Source organism: Garra rufa, chromosome 4 (assembly GCF_049309525.1).
Source record: "Garra rufa chromosome 4, GarRuf1.0, whole genome shotgun sequence".
Lineage (NCBI taxonomy): Eukaryota > Metazoa > Chordata > Actinopteri > Cypriniformes > Cyprinidae > Garra > Garra rufa.
In genome coordinates, this window is record NC_133364.1 from 41,302,059 (window position 1) to 41,329,398 (window position 27,340).

General features: G+C 38.5%; 2 protein-coding genes across 2 annotated transcripts; both read right to left on the minus strand.

Annotated features, from left to right (window-relative positions):
• Positions 1-111: 111 nt before the first annotated feature.
• On the minus strand, positions 112-5,125 carry LOC141334039 (secretagogin-like). Its single transcript, XM_073839194.1, has 7 exons — positions 5,002-5,125; positions 4,791-4,861; positions 3,866-3,958; positions 1,536-1,625; positions 1,313-1,369; positions 1,134-1,211; positions 112-171 (listed from the first exon to the last, which is right to left on the minus strand). The coding sequence occupies exons 1-7, from the start codon at positions 5,069-5,071 to the stop codon at positions 112-114; spliced, it is 519 nt and encodes a 172-aa protein (XP_073695295.1). The 5' UTR covers positions 5,072-5,125.
• A 4,342-nt stretch (positions 5,126-9,467) lies between these two features.
• LOC141334034 (protein NLRC3-like) lies at positions 9,468-21,780 on the minus strand. Its single transcript, XM_073839187.1, has 6 exons — positions 21,525-21,780; positions 17,926-19,738; positions 13,026-13,199; positions 12,118-12,291; positions 10,325-10,371; positions 9,468-10,241 (listed from the first exon to the last, which is right to left on the minus strand). The coding sequence occupies exons 1-6, from the start codon at positions 21,778-21,780 to the stop codon at positions 9,664-9,666; spliced, it is 3,042 nt and encodes a 1,013-aa protein (XP_073695288.1). The 3' UTR covers positions 9,468-9,663.
• Between the last annotated feature and the right edge of the window lie 5,560 nt (positions 21,781-27,340).

Here is a 27,340-nt window from a genome sequence, read left to right on the forward strand (position 1 = left end):
GTTTACTTCTCTCGTTTAGCAACACAAACATACAAACAAAGACCCATTCTCACCCTCAAGGCCTTAACACCTCCACAAACACATAACAAAAGCACTACTGTTAAACAAACATCACCTAGCTAGATCGTTAAGATCCAATGTCCCATCTTTGTTTTTGTCAAAAATGCTCATCTGCAAGACACAATAACAAGGCATGCAATATTAGAAGTGTTACACTTTTTCCAAACAAAATCAACAAAATTGTGCACTTACCTGTACAGAAATAAATATTAATTTTGAAAGATTAGTTTTAAAACATTGTATACCAACATGGTCTACAAATATGCTCTATGCATTTCAGTAGCCTGTTAAAAACATGTCATGGGGGCCACCATATAAAAACATATGAGCAGCCAAACACTACTTACTTTAATGAGTAACATTGTGAGTTTCACTTGCTGTGTGTAATGGAAAAAACCCAGACTCCTGGGATCAGGTCAAAAGAAGGTTAATGCATGTTAATGCATCAGCTGTGGTCTGCTGATGGCTGAGGTAAACAGTGCAATCACTCACTAATTGATCTGTATAGCCAGCATCTTAAAAAAGGCAGTGCTTTTTGTATGAGATGAGACTAAATTAATGGCGTAAGAATGACTTACGTGTACATAGACAAATAATTAAAGATAATTCATACAGAAAGCAAAAATTACTTTCTTCCCACTTGATTTCTGACAAAATGGTCAACTTGATCGCATAGATACTATTTGAACTGAATTGAGCTGGATGATCACAATAAACTGACTTTAACTGGAAAATTAAGTGTTTACTATCGTCCACTTGGATTATCGACATTTTCCTGTTTAATACTAAAGCTGCTTTGACATAAGCTGTATTGAATAAATTGTTATATAAATAAAGTTGACTTGACTGGATGTATCCAGGTATATAGCTAAATAATCAATGGCCTTTCAGATATATTTACTAAGGTGTATTGTTATGGGACATGCTATGTACTGCATTTGCATTGCTCCAGTATTAAAAATATCAATGTGTCAAGATGTCAAGTTGTAACTATACAGATGTGCGTCATTTGAGAGGTTCAGGTTAATACAAGTAGTTAATAAACGGGGCAGAATTCAAAACAGCAAAGTTACCATGGTATTTGTGTATTCATCTAACTTCCTAGGAGGAATATCCTTTTTGTGCTGCAGAAACAAGTCCTTCAAGAAGCCCTGCCATCAGAAATAGACAATCAAACACTACCTTCAATATTCAAACTTTGTCTGCGTTTGTTGTAATATTGATGTAATCCTTCAGTCGTGTGTGCATCTACCTTGAGCTCCACAGCTGATATGTAACCACTGCTGTCAGCATCATATTTCCTCCAGATCTGTCATGAGAAATGAGCAAATCTTTTTAATCAGCCCACACTATTACAGCTGGTATAACTACAACCTAAAATCTCAATATTGACATTTGTGTTACCAAAGTTTAAGTTTATTCAAGCATATTTAAAAAAGGTGATGTTTTTCGTGTGAGATGGAGTACAGGTTTACCTTCATGAACTCCACACTGTTATCTAACGGAGCTTCTCTACGAAAGATAAGAAGGAAGTTCTCATCCTCCGGCAGGATCATGTTGGCTAGCTAGTATAAATACAAACATACGTTCAATGTTATGGGTTTATTAACTAATACAGAGTTTAATAAGGACAAAGTCATTCTATCTCTACTTATGAACGTAAACTGCTTCCTAAACTGTTCTTAAACTGTTTCTGTTATATGGCCAAAACCAAGATTTCTATCAAATATATTTGATCAGAACACTGAATGATAGAATTCAGTCATAAAACTGAATAACTGAATGACAGAAGCAAGAAATGACAAGGTAAAGTGACAGGGGTTCACTTACTTTTGTCATGATGCCACTTTTGTCTGATGAAATTACGATGTGATTATATAGAGTACATTAAAGGGTTACTCCGCCCCAAAATGAAATTTTTGCTGTTAATCAATTACCCCATGTCGAAAAGCTTAGTTCGTCTTCAAAATACAATTTAAGATATTTTGGAGGAAAATCAGGAGCTTTGAGGCTGTCCCATTGACTCCCTGCTGAAAAAAAAAACAGCATATGCTGGTTAGGAATGTTTTGGTGCTGGGATGCTGGTTTTAGCTGGTTTATGCTGGTCCTTTGCTGGTTTATGCTGGTCCTTTGCTGGTTTATGTTGGCCCTTTGCTGGTTTATGCTGGTCCTTTGCTGGTTTATGTGGGCCCTTTGCTGGTTTATGCTGGTCCTTTGCTGGTTTATGTGGGCCCTTTGCTGGTTTATGCTGGTCCTTTGCTGGTTTATGTTGGCCCTTTGCTGGTTTATGTTGGCCCTTTGCTGGTTTATGCTGGTCCTTTGCTGGTTTATGCTGGTCCTTGACCAGCAACATGACCAGCTTAAACCAGCAAAGGACCAGCATTAACCAGCTAAGGACCAGCATAAACCAGCTAAAACCAGCATCCCAGCACCAAAACATACCTAACCAGCATATGCTGTTTTTTTCAGCAGGGCAGCCAAGTAAATGACACTGTCAAGGCCCAGAAAAGTATGAAAGACGTCGTCAAAATAGTCCATCTGCCATCAGTGGTTCAACCGTAATTTTAAAAGCTACGAGAATACATTTGAACGCAAAGAAAACAAAAATAACTAATTTATTCCACAATTCGTCTCCTTAGCATCACCGTAGCACCATTTTGGAGAGTATTCCCTGGACGCAAACAGCGTACACTGTTCTCTGTCAACCATAACACATGGATACATTTATTTATGCTTTGATTCACACATGTTTGTGTCCAGGGGATACTCTTCAAAATGGCACTACGGTGACGAGGAGGAGACGAATTGTTGAAAAAAGTCATTATTATTTTTTCTTTGCTTACAACAAAGTATTCTTGCGGCTTTGTAAAATTATGGTTGAACCACAGATGGCAGATGCACTATTTTGACAATGTCTTCCATACTCTTCTGGGCCTTGTTATTTACTTGGCAGTCAATGGGACAGTCACAAAGCTTAAGGTTTTCATACAAAATGTCTTAAATTGTGTTCTGAGGATGAACTCAGCTTTAACGGGTTTGGAACAACATTAAGGTAAGTGATTAATAACAAAATTTTCATTTTAGGGTAGAGTAACCATTTACCCTGCTGAAAAAAACTGCTAAAAAAAGCCAAGGCTGGTTGGCTGGTTTTAGCTGGCCATAGCAGGCTGGCTGGGTTTTGAAGGGTTTTGGCCACTTTTCCAGGCTGGTCTTAGCTGGTTAGGCTGGGAGACCAGCTAAAACCAGCTACGTCCAGCTTAAACCAGCTAAGACCAGCCAACCAGCCTAGGCTGGTTTAGCTGGGGTTTTTTTCAGCAGGTAATGACAGAACTAATGACTCTTATTACTGGAACTATAGTTATATCTAATCCAATCGTTCAACCATTCACAACCTCACTTTACTTATAAATCTATCGTAAAAATGTGACAGAAGCAAAACAAACCATTAACATGACACAGAAAACAACACTTTGCCACTTTTAACGTGCTTGATATGACTAGTGCAACGATGCTGAAAACAGCCGGAAGCCATAAAGTGGCAAGATAACATCTGCAGCAGCAAAGGAACCTTTGCCATCACCACATCCAGAAAGCAATTCAGCTGTTTGTTTTACTCCTGACACAGAATGACTAATTATGAAACAACAGCCTGAAAGTAAGGTATCCATTTAAAAACTATTTTGCTTTAAAAATATTCCTTCTTTCATGGTTGCTCATTTTTCAGGACTGTTAGTTTTTACTTTTCTGCAGGCCTAACAATAACAAAAGGAAAATGTAAAAAAAAAAAAAAAAAGAAGTGATTTACTTCGTGGATTGCTAAGCGTCCATCAGATGTGAGATCATAGGCAGACATAAAGCTCTTCTTTATCTTCTGTACTTTCTCCTCTGTAATCTTACCCTAAAGACCGCAGAGAAAACAAACTGGTTACCAGGACTACATTTCCATCATTCATCTCTCATTGATTCCCCATCATCACTAAGCATAGCCATTGGACTGGAACAGCTGTGCACCAACAGAGTTGCTCATTAGTTATTCAATGATTCTCTGACACAACCTTTATTTAATACAAGCTTTCTTACATCACAATAACACCTTTTCACTGGGTTGTAGAATAAGTATCATAGAGAGCATATGTTTTGCTTTTTTGTTTAGTAGAGACAGTGCAAGGTAATAAACATCAGTATAAAATACAAAATGTAAACAAGCTGGGTTATAGCAACTTTGTTAAAACACTTAAGATCTATGTTTATCTTGTACATCTAACCACAGTTTCCTGAAAGTAAAGTGTTGCATGAGTTTCTGTGTAGCAGTCTAATATAACCAAAACCATTATAACCAGAGCTTCCGTCTAAAAAGAAATACTACAGATATTGTAGCTACAGTATAATTAAACTTTTCTGTAGCATCCCACAAGAAAAGAAAACAAAACGACCACAATTTTTAGGACAACGATTTGAAATTTTGTAATACTATCCTCTGAGTATTTGCTGCTGTGAAAGGTAAACAGATGTTAAACGGCTGTTGTGTTTGTTATGTTAGAGAGCGAGGGAACAGATCCTAGTGTGTAAACAGCCAGAGCACTTTAGAGAGCACTTACAGAAAGAGAACAGTATGTTTAATGTTCTTCCATAACTCCACAATGTAATCATTAATACATGTCATCATACGACTGATGTGTTTACAGGTTTTTGTAAATTCAAATAGAATACACCACAGCATTTTTACATACCTTTGGCTCTAATTTTTCCAGCAAGTGACGGAAAAAGTCATCCAACTCTTTTCCTTCAATGTAGCCATTATCTACAGAAAAGGAATTGATCTAGTTTTATCTTAGGTTATCAGAGGTTATTAAATCTAAACATCCATCACTATGTAAATAAGCAACTAACTACAAAAATATATCATTTAAAGGCAGAATGGAAATGATTTTAAATTCTCACCATCAGCATCAAAGTGTTGCCAGATCTGTAGAAATCCAGCAGCATCTAGATTAGCAAAGGCACAGTCCATGATGGAAATATAAAATAAATGGTACAGTGATATAGAGCAAGAACAGAAACGCGATGCAGCTGTGCACAGAGAGGGACACTTTCCTCTGACTCACTGAGTAAACACAGAATAAAACCCCTCCTCTTTCACACCACACTTATCAGTCATACGCTGAAAGACTGATACGATCTAAAATAAAAATGCCTGTAACTTTTTTAAGTAGAAATAACCATTAGGTACTGTGCTGTATAAACTGTGTGACAATGGCATAAGTTGCCCCTAAATTCGATATGCCCTTTGTTTGTTTGGTTTATTATATTATTCATATAAATGTTTTATGTTTCCCATCGTTTGAAGATGACTTCAGTTACTTTGTTTTCTATTCTAAGGTGCACATTAGAAAAAAAAAAAGATAAAAAGATAGAATTTTCTTTATTTTATTAGTTTAAAGTTTATCAACATTTTGATTGTTGTGGATTTGAGACATGTGGCTCTTGCTGGTTATCCCCTGATCTGAATGCTTCATCTCTGGTCTTCAGCAGCCCAACCTTCACTATCATCCACGGCTTCTGCTTTGCACGTGTGGCGATGGTCTTGAAAGCAGTCCTGTAGTGTAGAAGTAGCATCTCAGGGTTCGGATTTTGCAGCAGATGGAGGCCTCGCAGCTTCTTAGTAGCCACCGGCGAAAGCTGGTGTTTGTACACACTGCCGATTTCCAGAAATCTCTGGCAATTATAGATGTGTTTCGGAGTGTTTAACTGATGATTATGTGACAAAGTGAGGAGATGAGACTAACAGACATAAAAACACAGTTTTTAGTACCCGGAGTAGTTGCTGTATCTGACCGGAACTTGCAACCCACATTGGCAGCTGGGGACAACACTGGACGAGGATTGCAGGAGGCCTACCACGATGTTCCGTGACCATTTCACGCTTTCTAAAGGAATTCATGTACTCTGGTTTACTTTTGTTTTGCACTCAAGAAAGTGAAGAGGTGTGAATACCTAACATTTAGAAATTTGTATTTTGAACTATTCTTACTTTTTAACTCTACTCTAAATACATTCTTTGTATTTGCCAAAGTGTTTTATAATTCTTGACAAATTAAACTCATGTGAGTATTATTTTTTCCAAATAACTTTCTCAAAGAGAAACAATTAATTTAGTGACTTTAGAGAGGCCTTAATACAACATATCTTGTTTGGCATCAGTTTATTGAAGCTGGTGCTGCTCCTTACTAATAAGAAGGACATTTTCTGTAAATGTATCACATGCATTTCACTTTGTAACAAATGGTAATGCAAAATGGAAATTAAAAACCACACATTAGTGGCAAGATTCATAAAAACCACCCATTAGTGGCAAGATGCACTAAGAATGTAGCTCAACAATAAGATCAGGTCCTTCTTAAGGGAGCATGCTGCACAATGTTTCATTCAGCCCCTTACCATTTCTAGTCTAGACTCATGCCATGCTCTTCTGGTTGGATTTCCATCATGTGTGATCAAACCTCTAACAAATGATTCATAATGCAGCAGCTCGAGTTTACAACAAGACCAAAAGGGCCCATATCACACCTTTGCACTGGTTATTAGGTTGCATATAGACCCCGGAAGCCTGAGGCCAGTAAGTGAGCTTACTTAATGATGCATAGCTGAATGTTGTCTAATGAGTCTGGGCAATGGGTTATGAAAAATTCTATTCATGATAGATGACAACGGAAGAGAGAGGAGTGGCTCACTGATGGAAATCAAAAGCACTCCAACTAGCAGATCACCATGTATCACTAGAAACCACCACAGTGGTGCAGGCGGACCTTGAGACCACCACAACTGAGCAGGGGTTCAGGGACTGCCTCCTTGGCCATGACAGGACAGGCAGGGAGGGAGGGAGGGAGGGAGTCAAAAAACCAAGACAAAAGAAATGCAGTGTAACACTAACAATACTTCACAAAAAGTAACTTAGAACATGAGGCTTATATAGGCAGAGTTAAAAAGATAATGATGCATGGCTGAATGCAATCTAAGGCCTAATGAGTTTTGGCAATGGGCAGTGGGTTCTGGGAAATGCAGTTTATGATAGATGACAATAAAGTAGAGAGGGCACTCCAGCTGGCTGGTTTGACACTGCAGCAGGCCATCTTTCAACCCTAAGTTTAACTTCCTGTGGCCTGTAGCATAAAGCGTGACAAACAAACTCAGGGTTGCAGAGTAAGTTTTGAGTTGACAAAACCTGATAAAGCTAACTTTCTTAACTCAGGTTGAAACCATGGATCAATGATTATGCCTCATGCGTGTGCACATACAGTATAAGGCTGACATTTGCAGCAAACAGTCAATCATGTTAAACATGCAAAAAAGTAGGTGTGCTTATTTCTCTGACATTATAATGTGTAAGTATGATGAATTTAAACACATACAGTATTAAATGCAAAAAGAAACACTGTTGCAGTGGCCAAAGCTCAGGAGAACTGTTGGCAAAAAAATGCTGATTGTGTAATTGTATAAGTATACATTAAATTTATACATTACTTTATAGTTTTACAAACACAATAAAACTGATTGAACTAGAGTTGTCAAAAAGTACTGGGTTCAGTACTTTCAGTACTTCCATTTCCCGCTCACATTTGAGTGCTGTTGAGCCGATTTCTAAACATCGCTGATCACCTTAACTAAGGATGGCATTGCTTCAGCTCTCTACACTTGGATAAAAGCACAAACAGACCACAGTTTGTTAAAAAAGGATCTTAACAAACCATATTACAATGTGGAATGGCAACTGCACTCTCAGACAAGAAGGCCTTTCAACAGGTCGTTAAAAATTCCTAACATCACTGGTGATCAGCTACCTCTATCAAAGATGCTTACCACAAACACTGCCTACGAAGGGTGAGAAACATTATCATGATACCTCTCACATCTGTGTGGAAGTAGGGAAGCTAAACAGTAGCATACTCACTGCATAACAGACTACGTAGGCAATTAAAGGCTTATATATGAATGAAATGGTTTATTAATCAATTTGCGATTAGTCAACTAATGCTTAAAATGAACGACTAGTCAACCAGAAAAAAAACTTAGTCAAAAGCAGCTCTAGTGTTAACCTTCGCAGATTAAGTAAACCAAACATCTCAAATCTTTCAACAGGACATATTTATTTACATTTATTATTAATATCTTAACCAAACTAAACAACGTAAGGGCAGATTATTGAAGTGCAGCTGATTGTGCTTTGGAATATTTTTGTTCATTCAAGAGTCTTTTCAATGTACGAATAAGCTTTCCTTTGAATCCTCCATCCTCATTTCTTTCCTTGCATCCTTCCTTTGCATCCTAAGTGGAGTGGAGCTAAGGTCGCAAGAAAAGGAAGCGAGAATGTGCAAAGAGGAAATCAGAAGCACACCTAAAAGTCCCATCTGAGGGCCAGTGTGGAGCCAGAAGAACTGGTACCCCTATTCCACCAAGACAGTTCAAGTGCTTGTTTGGAGCCAGAGGCTTGTTTCAAATCAGTTCTTTGTTGTTGTTTTTTTTCGACACCCAAAGCACCAGCTCAGAACCAGGAAAAGTGCTTTATAAGTAGCACCAAAACATTTTTGGTCTAGAAGTAAGAACCGCTTGCGTCAGGGGCTGGGGCAGAATTACTGTGACCAAGACGAACAGAAACTTGACTGGGCTTTTGAAATTGCAGGTAAACACGAGCAAGGTAGATTTGCCGTGTTTGGATGCTGATGTAGGTTCGCAAAGTCATTGTTGAAATTAGGCTTGTTCAGGATGTGTCGGCGTGGCTCAACCGGTCGGCTTGTGGCATTGAAGTAATGCTCTTGCATTGCTTTGGTGTTGTGTTCTATTCTGTAACGTGGGGTTTTTGTTTTGTCTTGGGGTTTTCATTTTTTCATGTCTTTTATTTTGTATTTGTTTCATGCTGTTGTGTTTGTCTTCCCTTTCCCTGTTTTTCTGCCATTGGTCCCCCGGTTCCATGTGTCTTGTTCTGATTGGTTGCTAAGTCTTGTTTGCTGTTTTTCATTGGTTTGTTTGTATCATGTGACCTGTATTGTCTTGTATAAATAGGCCTTATGTTTCTTTGGTTCCCTGTCGTGTATTTATGTTGTAACCGTTGTTTGGTGAGTGTCTGTTTTTAGTCAAGTCTATTCTAGTTCATGCCAAGTCTGTCAAGTCAAGTCAAGTCTGTTTGTTCAAGTCAAATCAAGTCAAGTCTGTTTAAACAAGATTATGTTTGGATTATGGATTTCGCACGTATGTAAATAAACTGCACTTGGGTTCACCTTACATCTCATCTTTCAGTGGACTTAATCGTTACATATTCGGTCTGCTTGGCGCTGATGCATCTCAAGTAGGCCTGGTGTGTCTGTGTTTAGTGCCGCATAGCATTGCTGGGAAAGATGTGACATATTCAGTGATGTAAGATCTGGATCTGTGGTGGCTCTCAGAGCAAACCCGTTCTTAGCATTAGCTCTGAACTTGCACCCGGTTCCTGCTGGTGGAAAAAGGGCCTGTGACTGGAGCAGTCTCTGGATGCTCCTGGGCCAGAGCGGAACCAGTAATGCAACCTCAGAGTCAGTCCATCTTCCACTCCGGCAAAAGATTTTTTTTTCCTCAGTCAAGTGTGTGTGTAATGTCTCTGTTGTTGCTCACAGGCTTTTCGATCTCACACAGAAACACTGAGGATTTCAAACCATAAACCCCAAATCCAGCATAAAGAGACTCTGTGAATGTGGAGTTGAATGTAAATATGTGTGTGAGTGTGCGAGTGTCAGAGATGCTGTAGTAGGACAGAGTGCCGGCCGATACGTCCAAATACACTCCAACTCTCCTACAGGAGCGTGGAGGGACACCTATGCCAGTGAAAATATTATTGTGCCAGACAATGAATGCATCACCAGAGCAAATCAGACACCAGGACTTATCATTGCGCCCAAACACAGAGCCAATCTCTCCTTTCCTGCTGATTCCTTTATATGTTATTGATAAAACAGCATCTCCACTCCATTCGGCCTCCCAGTAACAGCGTCCAGAAAGACTCTCTCTACACAGAACCTGGGACCACTCATCAAATCTCTCTGGAAGATCAGGATATGGCTGATACTCTGTTACATGTGTCACTTTTCTGTTATCCTCAGAAAGAGCGAGTCGAGTGTTTGCTGTGTTTGGATCCAGTGTGAGATCACAGAAATCTGAACACAGAAAAGAGAGAGGTTTATAGCACAACAACAAACACTAAAGGTGTGAGTGGCTGTGTGTCTCTGGGTATACGTACATTTGTGTAGTCCTGCCGTAATCCTGATCTCTCCTCCATGATCCAGGCTATAAAACACACAGTCACATTCAATCAGTTAAAGGGATAGTTCACCCAAAAATGAAAATTTGATGTTTATCTGCTTACCCCCAATGCATCCAAGATGTAGGTTACTTTGTTTCCTCAGAAAAACACAAACGAATATTTTTAACGAAAACCGGTGCAGTCTGCCAGCCTTATCATGGAAGTGGATGGGCACCAGACCTTTAAAAGTAAACAAAAACATGCACAGACAAATCCAAATTACACCCTGCGGCTGGTGATGATACATTGATGTCTTAAGACACGAAACGATCGGTTTTTGTGAGAAACTGAACAGTATTTATATCATTTTTTACCTTTGATACACAGCCACGTCCATCTCTCCTGAGCACGCGTTTGGCATCAGTCACGTCACATGTGCACGCGCTTCTGGCGTAGTATACGCAAACGCCATAAGCGATCTGTTGCATGTATACGACACTCATTGTTTACACAGAGCACAGAGATTGTGGATATAGCGGCTATTCAAAATGGTTATTACTTGCGCGTATCCTGATTGTTTAAACCGATTTAAAGCTAAAAGATTACATTAGTTTGCGCAAACTCATCCGGGACTTTTCACTGATTTCCCCCTACGGCGTTTGCGTATTCTACGCTAGAGCGCGTGCTCGTGACGTGACTGATGCCAAACTCGTGCTCATGACAGATGGACGTGGCTGTGTATCAAAGGGAAAAAATTATATAAATATCTTGTTTCGTGTCTTAAGACATCAATGTATCATCACGAGTCGCAGGGTGTAATTAGGATTTGTCTGTGCATGTTTTTGTTTACTTTTAAAGGTTTGGTGCCCATTCACGTCCATGATAAGGCTGGCAGACTGCACCGGTTTTCATTAAAAATCTTTGTTTGTGTTTTTCTGAGGAAACAAAGTAACCTACATCTTGGATGCATTGGGGGTAAGCAGATAAACATCAAATTTTTGGGTGAACTATCCCTTTAACAAACACAAAGAGAGAGAGCAGTGCAGGGTTTTTATTCTGACCCACATTTTGTTTACTTATCCAGCCCAAATGCTGCATGGAATTATGGCACAATGACTGCCATGTTTACCCAATCTGATGGGCCACAGTTGATTTTCATTCTAACCCTCTACTGTAACCGTCACTTTCCTTTTGTTCATATGAGATGTATGCTCCATGGAAAAATAGCATTTTGACAATGCACTCCTGTTTGCCATTGCACTGGGAACCACAAGCAGAGTGTTAAAAATAACACTGAAGCAGTACTGCATTTAATTAGATGATTAAGTAATTAATTAAGTGATGTCTGAGCATGAGTAATGAACACCTGCTGTTAACAAGCAGAATCACTGAAAGAAAGAGAAACAAGAAGAGCAGAAAAAAAGAGAAGATATGTACAAAAACACAACTACATATGAATTCCAGCCACACAGCCTGCAACCCCCAAAACAGTTTTGTTTATAATCAATTTAACACTTTTTGTAGTGTAAATTTAAAGAATAATTAAATTGTTTGTTTTATGCCTTCATTTTATTGAACTTATTGTCTTGTTGTAACCCCTTTCCAGTTTCCATTGTAGATTTATTTACTATTTTCATATGTTGCATAAATGTTCATTAATTTATTAATTCGTTAATTGTATTATTAACTATTTCTGTTAATTTACATGATTTGTGTGTGTGTGTTAATCTGTCAGATTAAAAAGTATGTAATACAACAGAAACAGAAAAAACTTTTCCAGCTCAACATACTTGAGTTTGACCATTGTGCAGTCTGGATGGTTGAGTGTATCAGAGAGCAGCTTCACTCCTAATTCTCCTGGGTGATTGTAGCTCAGATCCAGCTCTCTCAGGTGTGAGGGGTTTGAACTCAGAGCTGAAGACAAATAACCACAACCCTCTTCTGTCACCATACAGCCAGACAACCTACAGACACACACAGCAACAATCCTTGGGGCAGTAATTTGACAATCAGAGTAGTCATTATCACATAGGGCCAGATAATCAGATTTCAGATAAGATTGAATCCTGAAAATAGGTTGTTCAAAAGAAAAAAAGGACTCTGAAATCAGATTAGACCATAAATAACTTTGACCCAAAAATCAGGGTCAACATACATAGAGCATTTGTAACATGTAATATATCCCTAAATTTCCAACAGTTGGAACTACATGGAGTAGGTCCAGGGTTAGTACCAAGTTATTACCTAGTTATTGTAAATACTATAATAAGTACAATGACTGTTAAATAACGTGCTACCAATTTTTTTTTTGTTTACTAATTTGTAAACTACATGGACACAATCATCAGAGATTAACCAGTCAGAAGTAGTTATTTGTGTAAATGCAATGCAAAACTTTTCTGAGAAAATACAAAATTGACTTTTTATTATTATTTTTTTTAGATCTTATATTTTTTACTTTCATTCAAAAAAAGCACCAATATGCATGTGTACATGTGGTATGTATGTGTACATGTGGTTTTGGATTGAATCCTCAAAGTCTGTTGTCTTGTACAAACTTTTACAAAAATACCTGCATGTTCTTTTGGTCTCTTGTTTTAGTATACCTTCAAGAGCAGATACCACATTTGGATACAAAATTTAACAGCCATTTACTATTATACCATTTTGTTAATAATTTTTATGGAAAACTGTTTACCTCAGTATCTGCAGCTGACAGTTTGGACTTCTCAGTCCTTCAGAAAGAAGCTTCACTCCAAAATCCTGCAGGTCATTGTTACTCAGGTCCAACTCTCTCAGGATAGAGTCTGGGCATTGTAGAGCTGATGACAAACTCTCACATGACTGAGCAGTGAGATTACAGCAATGTAGCCTGTGTAGAACAGATCAAAATGCAATTCAGTGGGCCTCATTTATGAAACTAACAACATATAGTACTTTCTACGCAAAACTCGTAATTTATCAGTATGGATGTGAGCGGTGGCTTTGATCAAATTTCACATCAGGTCTGAGCTTGTAACGCAAGTATTTTATTTAGACTTAATTTGCATGCAGCATAGAAAATCTGGGGAAAGATTGTATAATTAGGGTATTTTGTTCATTTAGAATATTTTTTTTACTGACAACCAAAGCTCATTTGCTTCTGTGAACAGAGAAAAACAGATATTAAATATATACAAGGAAATAAATAAATAGGACTACATGAAATGTATTTATCTTTAATAACACACAGACTAACAAAATAAAAAAAAAATGACATTTTATAGGCTACACTCGTTTTTGTGACACTTTTAAAACATTTTATTTGTTTTGTTTTGTTTTGGATATATCTTTATTTTATTCAATCCAACTGCGTGCGTACATAGTTTTAGCGTTACTAACTTGACATCTCAGCCACTCATCATTCATCACTTAATTTAATAGGGTCCACTGTAAAATCAGTGTGCAGCGCCCAAAGAAACATTACACAGAATGCAAGTTAAATGTCACAAATATGGCAGAAATGGAAACATTTGGATTCTTGTTGAATGAAAGAGGCTCATGAGTATAATGCTGTTTGCTTGATTTATGATACAATTAAGAATATGTAATACAATACAATAATGCTGTAGTGGACCAAGCATTCCAGGGCCCGGTTTATGGCAAGGGCCCCTCCCTGGCCTCAATAGTGGACAAAGGTTTGCTACATTTCAGGGCTCTGAACCGGTTCAAGGAACGAAAACGAAAACCGAAAACAATTGACATTGAACAGGAACAAAAACAAAAACGAAAACAAAATCAATTTTAATCGTTCTGAACAGAAACGGAAACAGAAATTCCAAATTAACCGGTTAATAACGGTATTTTTATCGTTCTCTTTATTATATCAATTTGGCAGACCAAAAACATGAATTCAAATTGTGTGCGCAAATGCGACGGTGACGCATACACCGTGAAATGCCCGCGAAGCAGACATAAGCAGAGCCCTTTCTGATGCCACGAGCTTAAGGTTACCAAGCACCTGGCTGTTTCATGTGCAAAGGTATGTTTAGGTTTAAGTTATTGTAGCCTAATTAAAACTTGTAGTTAAAATTATGCATTACGTTTTCTTTTGCTTTTATGCATTAAATGTAAAAGCATAACTATCTGGAGTTCTGTTTTGTTTGAGTGAAAATAGCCTATAATTGGCTATATTAGGTAAGGAATATGCCGTAGCCAGCTATGAGGTCACCGAGGTCTGGACCTCGGTCATTTTTGTATATTCAAAAATAAAATGCCAAGCTCTCTGAATGATTATTTAGCCGTTTAAACCACCTCATATCACATGAGTGTTTGCAATTCATGTTGATGCGAGAAGCTAGCGCAGTGAACGAGGCTTGAGAGCGCGTTGAGTGAGAGCGCGTGTGCAGCCTCCGTTTGTTGCCAGATCCACCTATTATACGTGTATTTTGACTCATTTTTCCAATTTATTGTGACACTTTGGGACGTTTATAAAGTGGAAAGTTGAACGTTAGTGTTACTGATATATTAATCTTATTTACAAAACACAAGATTTGAACTTATTTCGGATATCTTTTTCTTTATTTTTGTAATTGCTTGTTTTTCGTAGCAATATCCGGCAACATTGTACATTCATAAAAAAAATCTTTTAGACAATCTGTAATTTAATTGCTGACAGGAAGATAACACAATCGGTAAGACAAACGCAGCGATCATCGTTAATATCTGAAAGAAATGTATAACACTATCAAAAACAATAGCATAATACAAATCTGTTTGTTACAGAATGAAATAGGCTACTATGACAAATAACGTTACCGTTACTGGCCAGCAGGAAGACGTCTCATGCTCTTTAGTCAACGTTAAGTCATCAAAAAAACATTAATTAAAGCGGTGTTTCTCAACCTTACTTCGGACCTCAATTTTCAAACCCTAGTTACGGCCTTCAGGTGAACTCGTTTACTTTCGGTTTTAAAGACAAGAAGTTCAGATGACACGAACACGGAATTTGGTTGAATCATTTGTAAACATAATGCCAAACATGTTATTAAAAGGCACACACTATCTATCTATCTATCTATCTATCTATCTATCTATCTATCTATCTATCTATCTATCTATCTATCTATCTATCTATCTATCGCGCCGTGTAATAAAATAACGTTATTAACCGGTATTTTTTCTAGAAAACCGTTCTCGGAACGTATTGTTTAATGAGGAACGCAAGAACAGAAACGTTATAATATCGATTCTGCTCGGAGTGAACCGAATGGATTTTTTTTTCGTTTTTAAGCCCTGCTACATTTTGATTGGATCTTGGTGGACTAACATAAGCAAACTGTCCAACGCCATCAGATAAGGATGCCAGGACAACTGCCAGACACCTCTTAGAGGGCATGAAGAAGACCTTTAGTACAAAACCCAGGAAGGACAGAACCTCCTATTGGTCAAGATGAAGTTTCTGCCCTCCACCCACCTTGAGACTGTTTCCTAAGGTTTGGACCTGTGACGGTCATACAAATTCCTTAGGATCTCCAGACGCAGCAGCAATGGGTGAAACAACCCAGGCGGCTGAAGGTCTGGAATTCATGGCAGCTTTAATTGGCCAAGGCCCGCCTATAAGGCCGTTTGACCGACATGTCAAACAACCAATCACAGTTCGTTTCGTTCAGCGTCACGTTTCGGGGCGTAGAAATGTCCCCACAACAACAGACTGGCATGCAACAAGTCAGTCATTGAAATAACCAGCATTGAAAGTTAACGAAGAAGAGGAAGAACAAGCAGTAAGTCAGTAATTTTTTCGAGAACGTCGCAAATGTGTTTAACAACAACGGCGTCTGCATAAGCAACTTTTAGCAAAACGCCGAGTAAACCAGTCTGCGCTTTGTTTTCCGGCGGACTCGAAAATAAACGCGACACTCGCGTGTTCAAATTCAACTAATCAGATGACGTCTTCGACATTCCTGAAGTGTTTCCAGTTAAGCGTACCATATGCATCAGACGTTTAGCCAACGTTCCGTGGGCGTGACGTCTGAGGCTGAGACTAGTAACAGATCAACAAAGTGTTGAGTCTGAGTCCCATAGGGGAAAGACATAACAGTTACACCAGTTCTGAGTCTGAGCACTAGCAGGGTGAGACGCTAACAGATCGTTCTAAGTCTGATTCCCGTAGGGAAAGGGACACTATTAGAGCAACGAAGTTCTGAGTCTCTGTCAGAGAACCACGTCTTCTCCCATCCGTTGAGACGCTAACAGATACCTCCATTCCGAGTCTGAGGCCCGCAAGGGTATGACAATAGCAGATACTACAACTTTCTGAGCCTACTGTCCAGAGAGACAGAAACAGACGCTCCATGCTTCGAGTCTCTAGCTTTGAGGCAGCAGCAGATATGACCACATTCTGTCTGTGAGGAAAGAGATATTTTCCACGTTCAGAGTCTTCATCCAGCGAGACAACAACAGATGCAGCACATCCTAAGTCTCCATCCGAGAGAGACAAAGCGGATTGACCAAGTTCTGAGACTCTACCCCAGAGAGGCAGAAGACAAACAGACATTTGCAACAAGGTTAAGCTCCAGCGAGCAAACCTTCACTTCAGGTACCTTTGCTTGCGTGTTCCAAGCTAAGGGCCTTCAGCACCTACACCAGGTTGTGCACCTACACCTACATCATGTTCCAGATCTTAGGACCGTTTGGTGCTCCAGGAGATCAGCTTCCTACAGTCCTACAGCGGATTCCTGCTCCTTTTCCCACTGACTGCTACCAGCACAACTAGTGGAAGAATTCACCGCCAACGGACTGCTCACTCAACCACAGAGAATGTAAATATCACTTCCAAACCTCTTCCAGAGACCTTAGCATTGTTGTGTATTATCAGTATATGATCTTTCTAATTTACATTAGATATTGTATAGCTGATTGCAGTTGATAACAAATAATAGCTCATTTATTTGTTTAGTGCATAGTAAGGTTCTTCGCCTTATTTGTCTCAGAGTAGCAAGAGTTTATCTTTCCATAAGATAACATAGCTCTGACATACCAACACCCAACTGAATTACATTTCATGCATCTTATGCACTTTATTCCTTTTGCATTTACTGTATCCATTTAATAGTTGATTACTCTTGTCTATTGTTTGTTAATACATTTATTTTGTTACACTTGTATCTTCCTTGTGTTGATAATACAGTGAGCGGTTCTACAAGTTAGATATCCCACCAATCTTTCTTATGTGATGTACTCATAACCGCACATCAAGTGACACGTGATCCAAGAATTATAACGTCATGTGTGACACGAGTACCCATCACTACACTATTTCGCCTTCCTAGTGGGCGAAAGCAGAACTCACTACATAATTGGCATCCCTGAGTGGGCCAAGTTAAAATGAGATGAGTCTCCTGTAAAATTCACTACAATGCAATAATGCAATTAAGAATAAAATGGCTAAAACCTGGGAGCAACTTGCCTGATGGTGAAGATACATTGGCAAATCATCACACATAATGATATATTTATGATAATTTATGTCTTGGCCAACACATCACCCATGTAAAATTTAGAACCAAATGAAAAGCCTAACAGTGCAGTATATACATTATTGCAAAGAATAATCTTACAGTGCTCTTCGGGTGTTTTTGATTACTGGCAGCAGTCTCATCAGTGCTTCTTCAGATCTTCTGTATTTATGCAGTTCAAACATCTCTTGAGTCTCTTCTGACATCAGGAGCACAAATACCAGACCAGACCACTGAACAGAGGAGAGATTCTGTGCTGAAAGTTTTCCCAAGCTCAGATTCTTCTGAATTTCCTCCACAAAGTTATCTTTCAGTTCACTTAAACAGTAGAAGAGATTTATGGTTCTCTCTACTGATTTCTCCTTCTCTACAGTCTTTTTGATATAGTCAGCAGTGTCTTTAATGTTTTCTATTTTAAGTTCTAGTCCTGGCAGTAGTTCCTTCAGGTCACTCTGATTGGACTCAAGTGAGAGACCCAGAAGGAACCGAAGGAAAAGGTCTAGATGTCCGTTCTCACTTTGTAAAGCTTTGTTGACTGCAGCCTTATGAAGTTGAAACAGTGGCTTTTTGGAGAGTTTCCATGTCAGTTTTTCTCTCCGGGATTGAAAAAATAGGTTTGCTTTCTCATCTTTGTCAACCAAAATTGCATAAAGAGCAGCAAGGAATTCCTGAACACTGAGATGTACAAAGCTGTAAACTTTTCTTGCTGAAACAGCCTTTTCCTCCTGAAAGATCTGAGTGCATAACCCAGAAAACACAGACACTTCACTGACATCTAGTCCACATTCCTCAAGATCTCCTTTGTAAAAAATCAGATTTCCTTTCTCTAGCTGTTGAAAGGCCAGTTTTCCAAGTTTCAGAATAATATCATCAAAAGACCTAGCTTTGGCTTTTAATTTAGGATCATCAATGTATTTTGTTTTCATCTGCTGCATCTGTGAAAGTAAGAAGTTTGTGTACATTCCTGTGAGAGTTGTGGGTGTTTTGTCATTGCTCTCTTGAGCCAGCAGAGGCTGAAGAACAGTGAGAGAGATCCAGCAGAAGATGGGGATGTGGCACATGATGTATAGGCTCCTAGATTTCTTAATGTGACGGATAATCTTTTCAGCAACCTCAATAGTACTGTTATTTTTGAAGAATTGCTGTTTCTGTTCATCGTTGAATCCTCGAACCTCTGTCACTTGATCAATGTAGTCTCGGGGTATCAGGCTGGCTGCTGCTGGTCTGGATGTGATCCAAATGAGAGCAGAGGGAACCAGATATCTCTTAATCAGGCTTGTAACTATCTTACCTACTGTTGTTTTTTCTTGAACATCTGTAAATCTGTCATCTTCTATAAAGCTCAAAGAGAAGTGACATTCATCCAACCCATCAAATATGAACATGACTTTACCATCACCTTCAGGAAGAGAGGGCAGTTCTTCAGGACTAATAAAGAAGTATTGATAAAGCAGTTCCATGAGACTGAATTCTTTTGAGATCAGATTTAGCTGACGGAAAGGAAGAGGAAAAATGAAGGCTATATCCTGATTTTCTTTTCCTTCAGCCCAGTCAAGAATGAATTTACTGACGGAGATTGTTTTTCCTACCCCTGCAATCCCCATTGTCAGCACCTTTCTGTTTCGTCTACTCTTCTGAACTTTGAAAATATTTTTGCACTGGATCGGTGCGTCCTTGGCATCAAATTGTTGAAGATTCAGTTCAATTTGTCTCACCTCATGGTTGTTTACTCTTCCTCCAGTCTCATTCTCCACCATGTATAGATCAGTGTAAATATCATTCAGGTATTTCTGATGACCCGTCTCTGAATTACCAACCAATATCCGCTCACAGTCCTCTTTTAATTTTTTCTTCAGTCGGAGGCTGGTCTCTGTGTAATCGTGAAGAGCAACTTTACTGTCCTCTGCAGCTGAGCCTTTGAGAAAGAGGAAAATAGTCAGCAATTAGTGTTTGCATAGTTTACTGTTTAGTCTATTTTACGAGTAATACTACTGCAAACAATGTAAGTGGTTTAAACTGATTAATTAAAAGCAGACAGCTTCAACTATCTAGGTTAAACCTCTGTTGATTCTCAATAACTTTTGAAAACATATTAAAAAAATAAGCTCAAACTGGTTGATTATAAGTAAATATGGTAATGGTCTTTTTGGAGTTGTTTGAGAGATTGATTGTGTTCTTTTTTTTTTTTGCAGTTGATTTTATCAAGGCTATGTAGCTGGAAGTCAGCTTTGGATGTTATGTTTCTGCTTGTCTCTTCTCTTTTTTTCTGTTCTTGTTTTTCCTCATTCCTTCAGTGATTCTGCTTGGTAACAACAGGTTTTCTTCACTAATGCTCAATCATCAGCTCTCCAGGAGCAGAGTTTAAAAACCCTGGAATAATCTTCTTAACATGACAATATCATTGGCGCCCCCAGATTGTTGTTCAACATTCACAAACATCACACTCTTACTTTATCTGAGGACGTACAAGACGTACGTTTCCATTAGAAGGATTAAGGACTTCAGCTTCAATATTTGACCATTGTTTATGATAAAAAAACAATGGTTGCAGTGACAGTAGTTTCTTAATTTATGTCAGGAGTTCAACATAACAAATCAGTAATTTAGGGCTGTCAAGAAAAAATGTAATTTCAAATATTCATTGAATCAAAAACGTTGCATTCGAATTTAAGGTGTGCTTTAAGGAAGCAGCTATATCAGTGGCGGACAAGATGTGATAACAATGTAATTGTTGCATTATAATGTTTTTATTAGCATTTATTAGCCTATTCTATTCATTTTTTTCGACATCAACTTTCTTAGTATTCCTCCTCACTTTCATTATAAAGTATAAAAAACTATAAAAATATCTGTTTTCTGATTATTTTTTAAAAGTGTATAGGGTTGCTAGAGACTCAAGCTGTGTAAGAGTGTAAGTATGTTTTTCATGCGCAAAAATATTGAAATATCTGACGACTCAATATGTGCAATTAACCTTTATTCCTTGAGGTGGCACTGTTTGATGGACAATAATGGCATGATGTTCCACTCACAACAATAGCAGAGTCATTACTGTACACAATACAATATAAACGTCACTGTTATTTGATGGTGGATGTTTTGAATAAGCTGCCAGTGATCAAAATAATGAGTCATTGAAAACAATAGTTTCGAGAATATGCTTGAGATTACAAATATAAGACAGAGGCTGAATGTACTGTGGAAGTGCGCTCTAAAAATGATGGCAAGACTATTAAAATGAGATTTCTACAGCTTGTTCCACTTTAAAATCAGCAAAAGAGATGGCAATACAGAGTCTCTACTGTTTGATAAATAGACAGTGCCACCTATTGCTCAATGCTGGCAGCACAAAAAGTTCTGATTAAAGCTTTTAGACTTTTGTAAAGCATTGAACCCTTTGTAAAATACCCCTACGGGCAATAATACATTTGTATTTATTTAAGATTTCCCACTGTTGTTTTTGGCCCAGACTGTAAATTATTATTATTATTATTATTTTTTTTTTTTTTACCTCCAATCTGTTTTGAATTAGCTCCAACACGGACAGATGTCTTAATATTGCTCTCAGCCTGAGCTGTGACAAACAGAGAGAGAGAGAGAGAGAGAGAGAGAGAGGATCACTCACTGGGAAACATAAATCACACAAACACATCAGAGCAAAGAGGAAGGTTTGTCAAGCCACCATTCTTGTACATTGTTACCTTGCTTGTGTTTGTTCTCCAACTGTTCAGCCAGAAAATTCTGGTTCATCTTCCTCAGGATCTCCACTGATATCTTCACAGCTTCTTCTGGTCCAAATCGTGCCACCATACTATCCACTGTGTCGAAGATATCTGCATTTTCCATTTCAGAATTTGATATACGCTCATCATTCTTTAAGTTCCACTGAAACTTCTTAAGATCAACCTCTACCAGATCCATCAGCGAGTTCATGAGTAGCTCTTTAACAGATGCCATCGCCCTTCAACTATGCTAGTCTGCAGGACAAGAAGAAAAAGATCTTAAGTAGTTTCACTACTTACCAGGGAGAAACTTTCTTCTCGGGATTGCTCTAGACTAGCACCCCACTCATAATTTAACAATTAACACAGAGAAGCAGTAGGATGCTATTAAGGTAACCACAGCTCCGTAAAACATTCAAATTCACTTATTAATACACACACATTACCTTTACCATTAATCAATTGTAAAATGGAGATTTTAATGGCTGGAAGTGGTTGTGTTTCTCCTTGCCTGAAAATGCAACCGAGCAACTGAAAAGGCTTTTCAACAAACTGTGCAGTTTGCTACACTTAATTAGTGGACAGACCCACTAATAACTTTTTCTCATTGAGTCCAATATTTGGAGAGCTTGTGTGTAACAGGGAGACTTGATCTCAACACATTTAAAAAGGTTCAGTTTTACGGCATAATGATCTCAGACTAAATGCAATCACATGCAAATAAGCTTCTCTACTACTATTTGTGAAGTAAATTTTTGCTCCTGTGTACATCTATTTAAAATATCCATTATACTGATACACATCTGATTTTCTCTCAACTTAAGGATAAAATTAAGAAGCACCCTTTAACACCAGGATTTTCAACTTACAAAAATCTTTCTTCTCCCAGCAACTACTCAAACCTACAAACTATTGAAAATATACTTTCAAAGCACTTAAAATCAGTCACAATGTAGAGGGTAAGTTTGAAATAAATAAAAAAATAGAGACTCACACTTTTCGCTGCACTCTCACCTCCACCCACTCAAGTCCCAACATCCGCTCAGAGAGTGAGAGACAGAGAGATATTTACTAACATGAATAATGACGGGTGGCACAGTGGCTCTGTGGGTAGTCTTGTTGTCTCACAAAAAGAAGGTCCCCAGTTTGAGCCCCGGCAGAGCCAGAAAGCATTTCTGCATGGAGAATGTTAAAATTACAACCTAAGAACTGAAAACTAAAGTGACACATTTCAGAGAAAGAGAGAGAGAGAGAGAAAAAAAACAATAAACTGGTATGTGGTTTTGGGTATGTGTTGACACAAAAGCGACACTGCCCATCACAAAAAACACCATCAAGCAGCATCATGCGTTGGGGCTGCTTTTCTTCAGCTGGAACTGGGGCTTTAGTGAAGGTTAAGGGAATCCTGAAGGTACCAGTGGATTTTTGCACAGAACTTTCTGGCATCTGCTAAAAAGCTGAGAATTAAAATAACTTTTAGCATGACAAAGACCAAATTCACAAATCTAAGTCAACAAAAAAATGTCTTCAGCAAAGAAAGATAAATGTTTTCGAATGGCCCTCCCACAGCCTAGATCAGAAAACTATAGAAATTCCTGCCCTCGAAAGCATCAGGGGTTCTACAAATGTCAATGGTTCTAAAATCTACTTGGGCTTACAATGCTTTTGAGAAATACAGCCCAGGAACATTTCTGCAAAGAAGAGTGTTGAAACATTCACAAGTCAAGATGTGTAAAGCAGATAGACTGGTGGTTTTCAAACCCTGGGTCACAAGACTTTATAAAATGGGTTACCAGGATGATTTAGCAAAAATGCCAATATGTATGTAACAAAGTGCAAGACTTAAGGAATAAGGGAGCAGGAACCACCAATCGTAACATTCACAACAAAATTAAAACAATCAGCAGCCAACAAAATGCATCTGTCTCTCTGTGTTTGGGCTCTGGAGAGCATCAAGGTTTTCTATTTACAAGGTGTTTTTGCAGTGTTGAACATTGTAGCCAATGAACCTACTTTGTTTTTAACATTGTGCTGCCTATAAGATACCTTTTGTAGCTTTTTGGGGTGCTTCCTTTAATGTGAGAAAAGAGCACACAAACATCTCAATAGACAGGAGGAAGAGGAAACCAGCACTTCAAACCACAGCCTTGAGATACAGTTGACATCTAACAATCATTGAAATACACCGACAAAGCCTACTCAGCAAAATCCCCATTGTTAAATGAACAATGCTTAGTGATTATATAATCCACACTAAAGAGTGTTAAAAGTAACACTGAAGCAGTGGTAAAGTTAATAAGATAATTAAGTGATGATTGGGGAATGATTAACTGCTGTTATCAACAAAAATCACTAAAGTTAAAAGAAACAACAAGAACAGAAAAAAAGTCGAGACAAGCAGAAACACAAAAACTACTACTGAGAGTCAGTCAGTCTTATGCTAGGTTCACAAGTCATTGGATTGGTTGTTCTCACACTCCACGATTGTCTGGGGTACCCTCTAATTGCTGTTGTATGCACACTACATGACAGATCGGAGCAGTAGGAAGAATCACAGGCAACTCTGCATTGTCTACAAACCATGTTTCACAACCAAAGACGTGAGAAATGAAACAGGAAATAGCGTTAGGTCATGAGAGAGACAGGCATTCTCTTGAGAATGTATTTATTACATATCAAAAATGATAGCCCACAAAAAGCTTGCAGTCCAAGTCATATGTACAGTGATTTGCAGTGAAAAAACACAAAACAAAACAAAAATATGACGGTGAGAATAATTGCTTGCAGATCTATTATGACTCCTCCCACTGAACTTTCTATTGCCCTGTGTTGTGCTCTCTCATTGGCTGCAGGTTATTGCCGATGTCATTTCCAGTCAAAACACATTTTACACTGTAGGACTCTGAGACAACAACGGGTCCAGATATTTAGCATGACAAATATTTTATTGGCATCTGCAATGCATCTGTGTCTTGTTTGTTTTTTGTTGCCAATCCCTTGTTGTTTCTTATCCCCATGAGTGTGTATGCTCTATCTCTCTCTTTTAGGTGGTTTGTTGTTTAAGAGTGGCTGAATCATTGAGCTGGCAGACAAAATATGCCAACGACTTCCTTTCTTGTTAGTTGAGGGTTAGTGTATGGTTTGAGGAGTGATATGTGAAATGATGGTGAAATGTGATTGAACATTCAACCAGTAGGTGACTTCATTGATCTGCTTCTGGATCGTAAATGGACCTATGGAGTGGGGACAGGCGAAGGTGGATGTCCCTAGCAGAAAGCCAGACCTTCTGACCCAGATGGCAGATCTTCTTGCATCTGCCTGGCTCTTTAGTCTACATACTACTCACTTTAGATGGTCATGAGCTAACCCTCTTGCTTGCCTGAAACTATCAGTTTACAGCTGGAACCTCTGATGGCTCACCTGACCAAGGAAACAGGTGTGGCTGGTAACAGAGTATGCACTGGAATGGTGTTAGACCGGTGGTGCACTGGCTAAGGGAATTCTGAGCATACTCTGCCCAGAAAAGATAACGGATACAGCTGTGTTGTGACAATATGACTGCAATATGTGGCAGTTTCGGACTCTGTTCGCCCCTTGTTTGATCTACCGGCTGTCTGTTCAGATTACCTGATTGCCTCGCTCCTTTGGATTACATTCGCCGTTGATCGACCCTTGTTTGTACTTGGATTACTCTTTTGTCTTGCCCTCAATATACTTGTTTGGCAGTGTTTGACCCTGCCTGTTTTTGATCATGTTAATGAGTTTTTTCACTGCAGTGAAAATGCTGTATTTGAATGTCTAAATGCCAACAAATGTGAACTAAAGCAGAATATTTCAGTAGATAAAACCTGTTGTAAATTTTGTAAATGATTAAATAGCCTATATCTTTTTTAAGACATTTTGACTTTTGTCTGGAGTTATTGTAAATTTAATCTACAAGTCCTGATCAAACACACCTGATTCAACTACTTGATCTGAAGGAGCACTTGATGATTACAGATAGGTTTGTTTAGTCAGGTTGAAATTGAACTGTGTAAAAAGGTAGAGCTCCAGAAACAGGATTCACCCCTGATGTATACATATATACAACTGTTTCACTTTAAATACTTTTTAGCTACTATTACTTAAAATAAGTCTTTGGGGAGAACAGTTCTTATGCATCTGAAAAAGGATTTCCAATCAATGGATGTATTAAATACAAAATAGAAAACATTCCATTCAGATTAATACAGCTACATTTAGCCAAAAATGTATATACGCAAAAGTACAAAATAAAAAATAAAAATAAAAAATAAAAAAGCAAACGAAGCAATGCAAGATTGTAGAATTTCGAGATGTGAAAGTTGATGAATGGAAGTCTTATCTGTAGTACATCAATATCCAAACATTGTCCAAACATTGTCCATAGCTGAAGTTGGCCAATAACAAATGAATAATCCAACCTCTTGTAATTCATAGCTTTTAAAAACCAGAATCTTCCTGACCAGGAACAGTCAAAAATAGTCCAGACTTTGGTCCCACGTTGAAAAGAACCATATTCAAACTGGATCATGATGTGGTGACCTCAATGAAAAGTCCTGTCTTAAACTCTTACCACCAGCCCAAACATAGGTCATACATACATACATACATACATACATACATACATGTACCATCTCTGCAAGAAAACATTGGTAATGTACACTTTTACATCCTTTAGACTGGGCTAGAAATGACATATTTCTCAACCAGGACACATCACAATGTGTTTAGCAGGTGAGCCATGCTGGCCACTGTTGTTTGCTATTGCTAACTCTCTCTACCACATGAGTATACTTAAAGGTTGTATCAGCGTCAGCGATTTCTGATGAAGAGGATCCAAAACAAACAGAGCCAGTTCGCCCCTCCTTCCCCTGAATCACGAACGCGCATTTCTTAAAGCTACAGACACAGGTTGCATGGAAAGATGTCTGGATCAGCGCGGTAAGTCATAATGGTTCTGTAAAGAACTGTATTTTAAAGTATGCTAATGCATAGAGTAGCTTTGAATGCCTGAATTTATCAGTTATGCTAGCTCTTAGCCTTAGCTTTCAGATTAGGCATATGCAATATCAATGATTAACTATCAAAATGTAGCTTACTATTCTTACTTATTAGAATACGTGGGAGAGGTAGAAGTCGAGGTCGGGGTGCTACCAGTGCTTCACGAGCACTACCATGTGCATTATCTGATGTGGAGCGAGTGCAGCAGATGCAGGCTGAAAGACTTGTGGTCGAGCAGGTGTGTTATCGTACAGCAAGGCTGCCAACTCTTACTTATTGGCCGTGAGACACACGCATTTGACTGTCTTCACACGCTCTCACGTCATAACTGCGATTTCTCACACTGAAAATATATATAATTGATAACCCTCCTCCCCCGATGTGGTCATAACTGTGATTAAAGCGATTGCTTATGGTGGAAATATGTATTATGTACACCAGGGGTGCCCAACCCTGTTCCTGGAGATCTACTATCCTACAAAGTTCAGCTCCAACCCTGAAGAATCACACCTGAACCAGCTAATTAATCTCTTAAGTAGCACTTGATAATTACAGACAGCTGTATTGGAGCAGGGCTGGAACAAAAATCTGCAGGTAGGTAGATCTCCAGGAGCAGGGTTGAGCAGCCCTGATGTACACCAAACACCCACCTAGTCCAAATTACATGGTAGCAGTAAAATGCATAATTATAATAATTATAGCTAATTTGCAGTGAAGACACAACTGTTTCTCATTACAGGACAGAATACAGAGGCTGAACTTGGAGGAGTGTC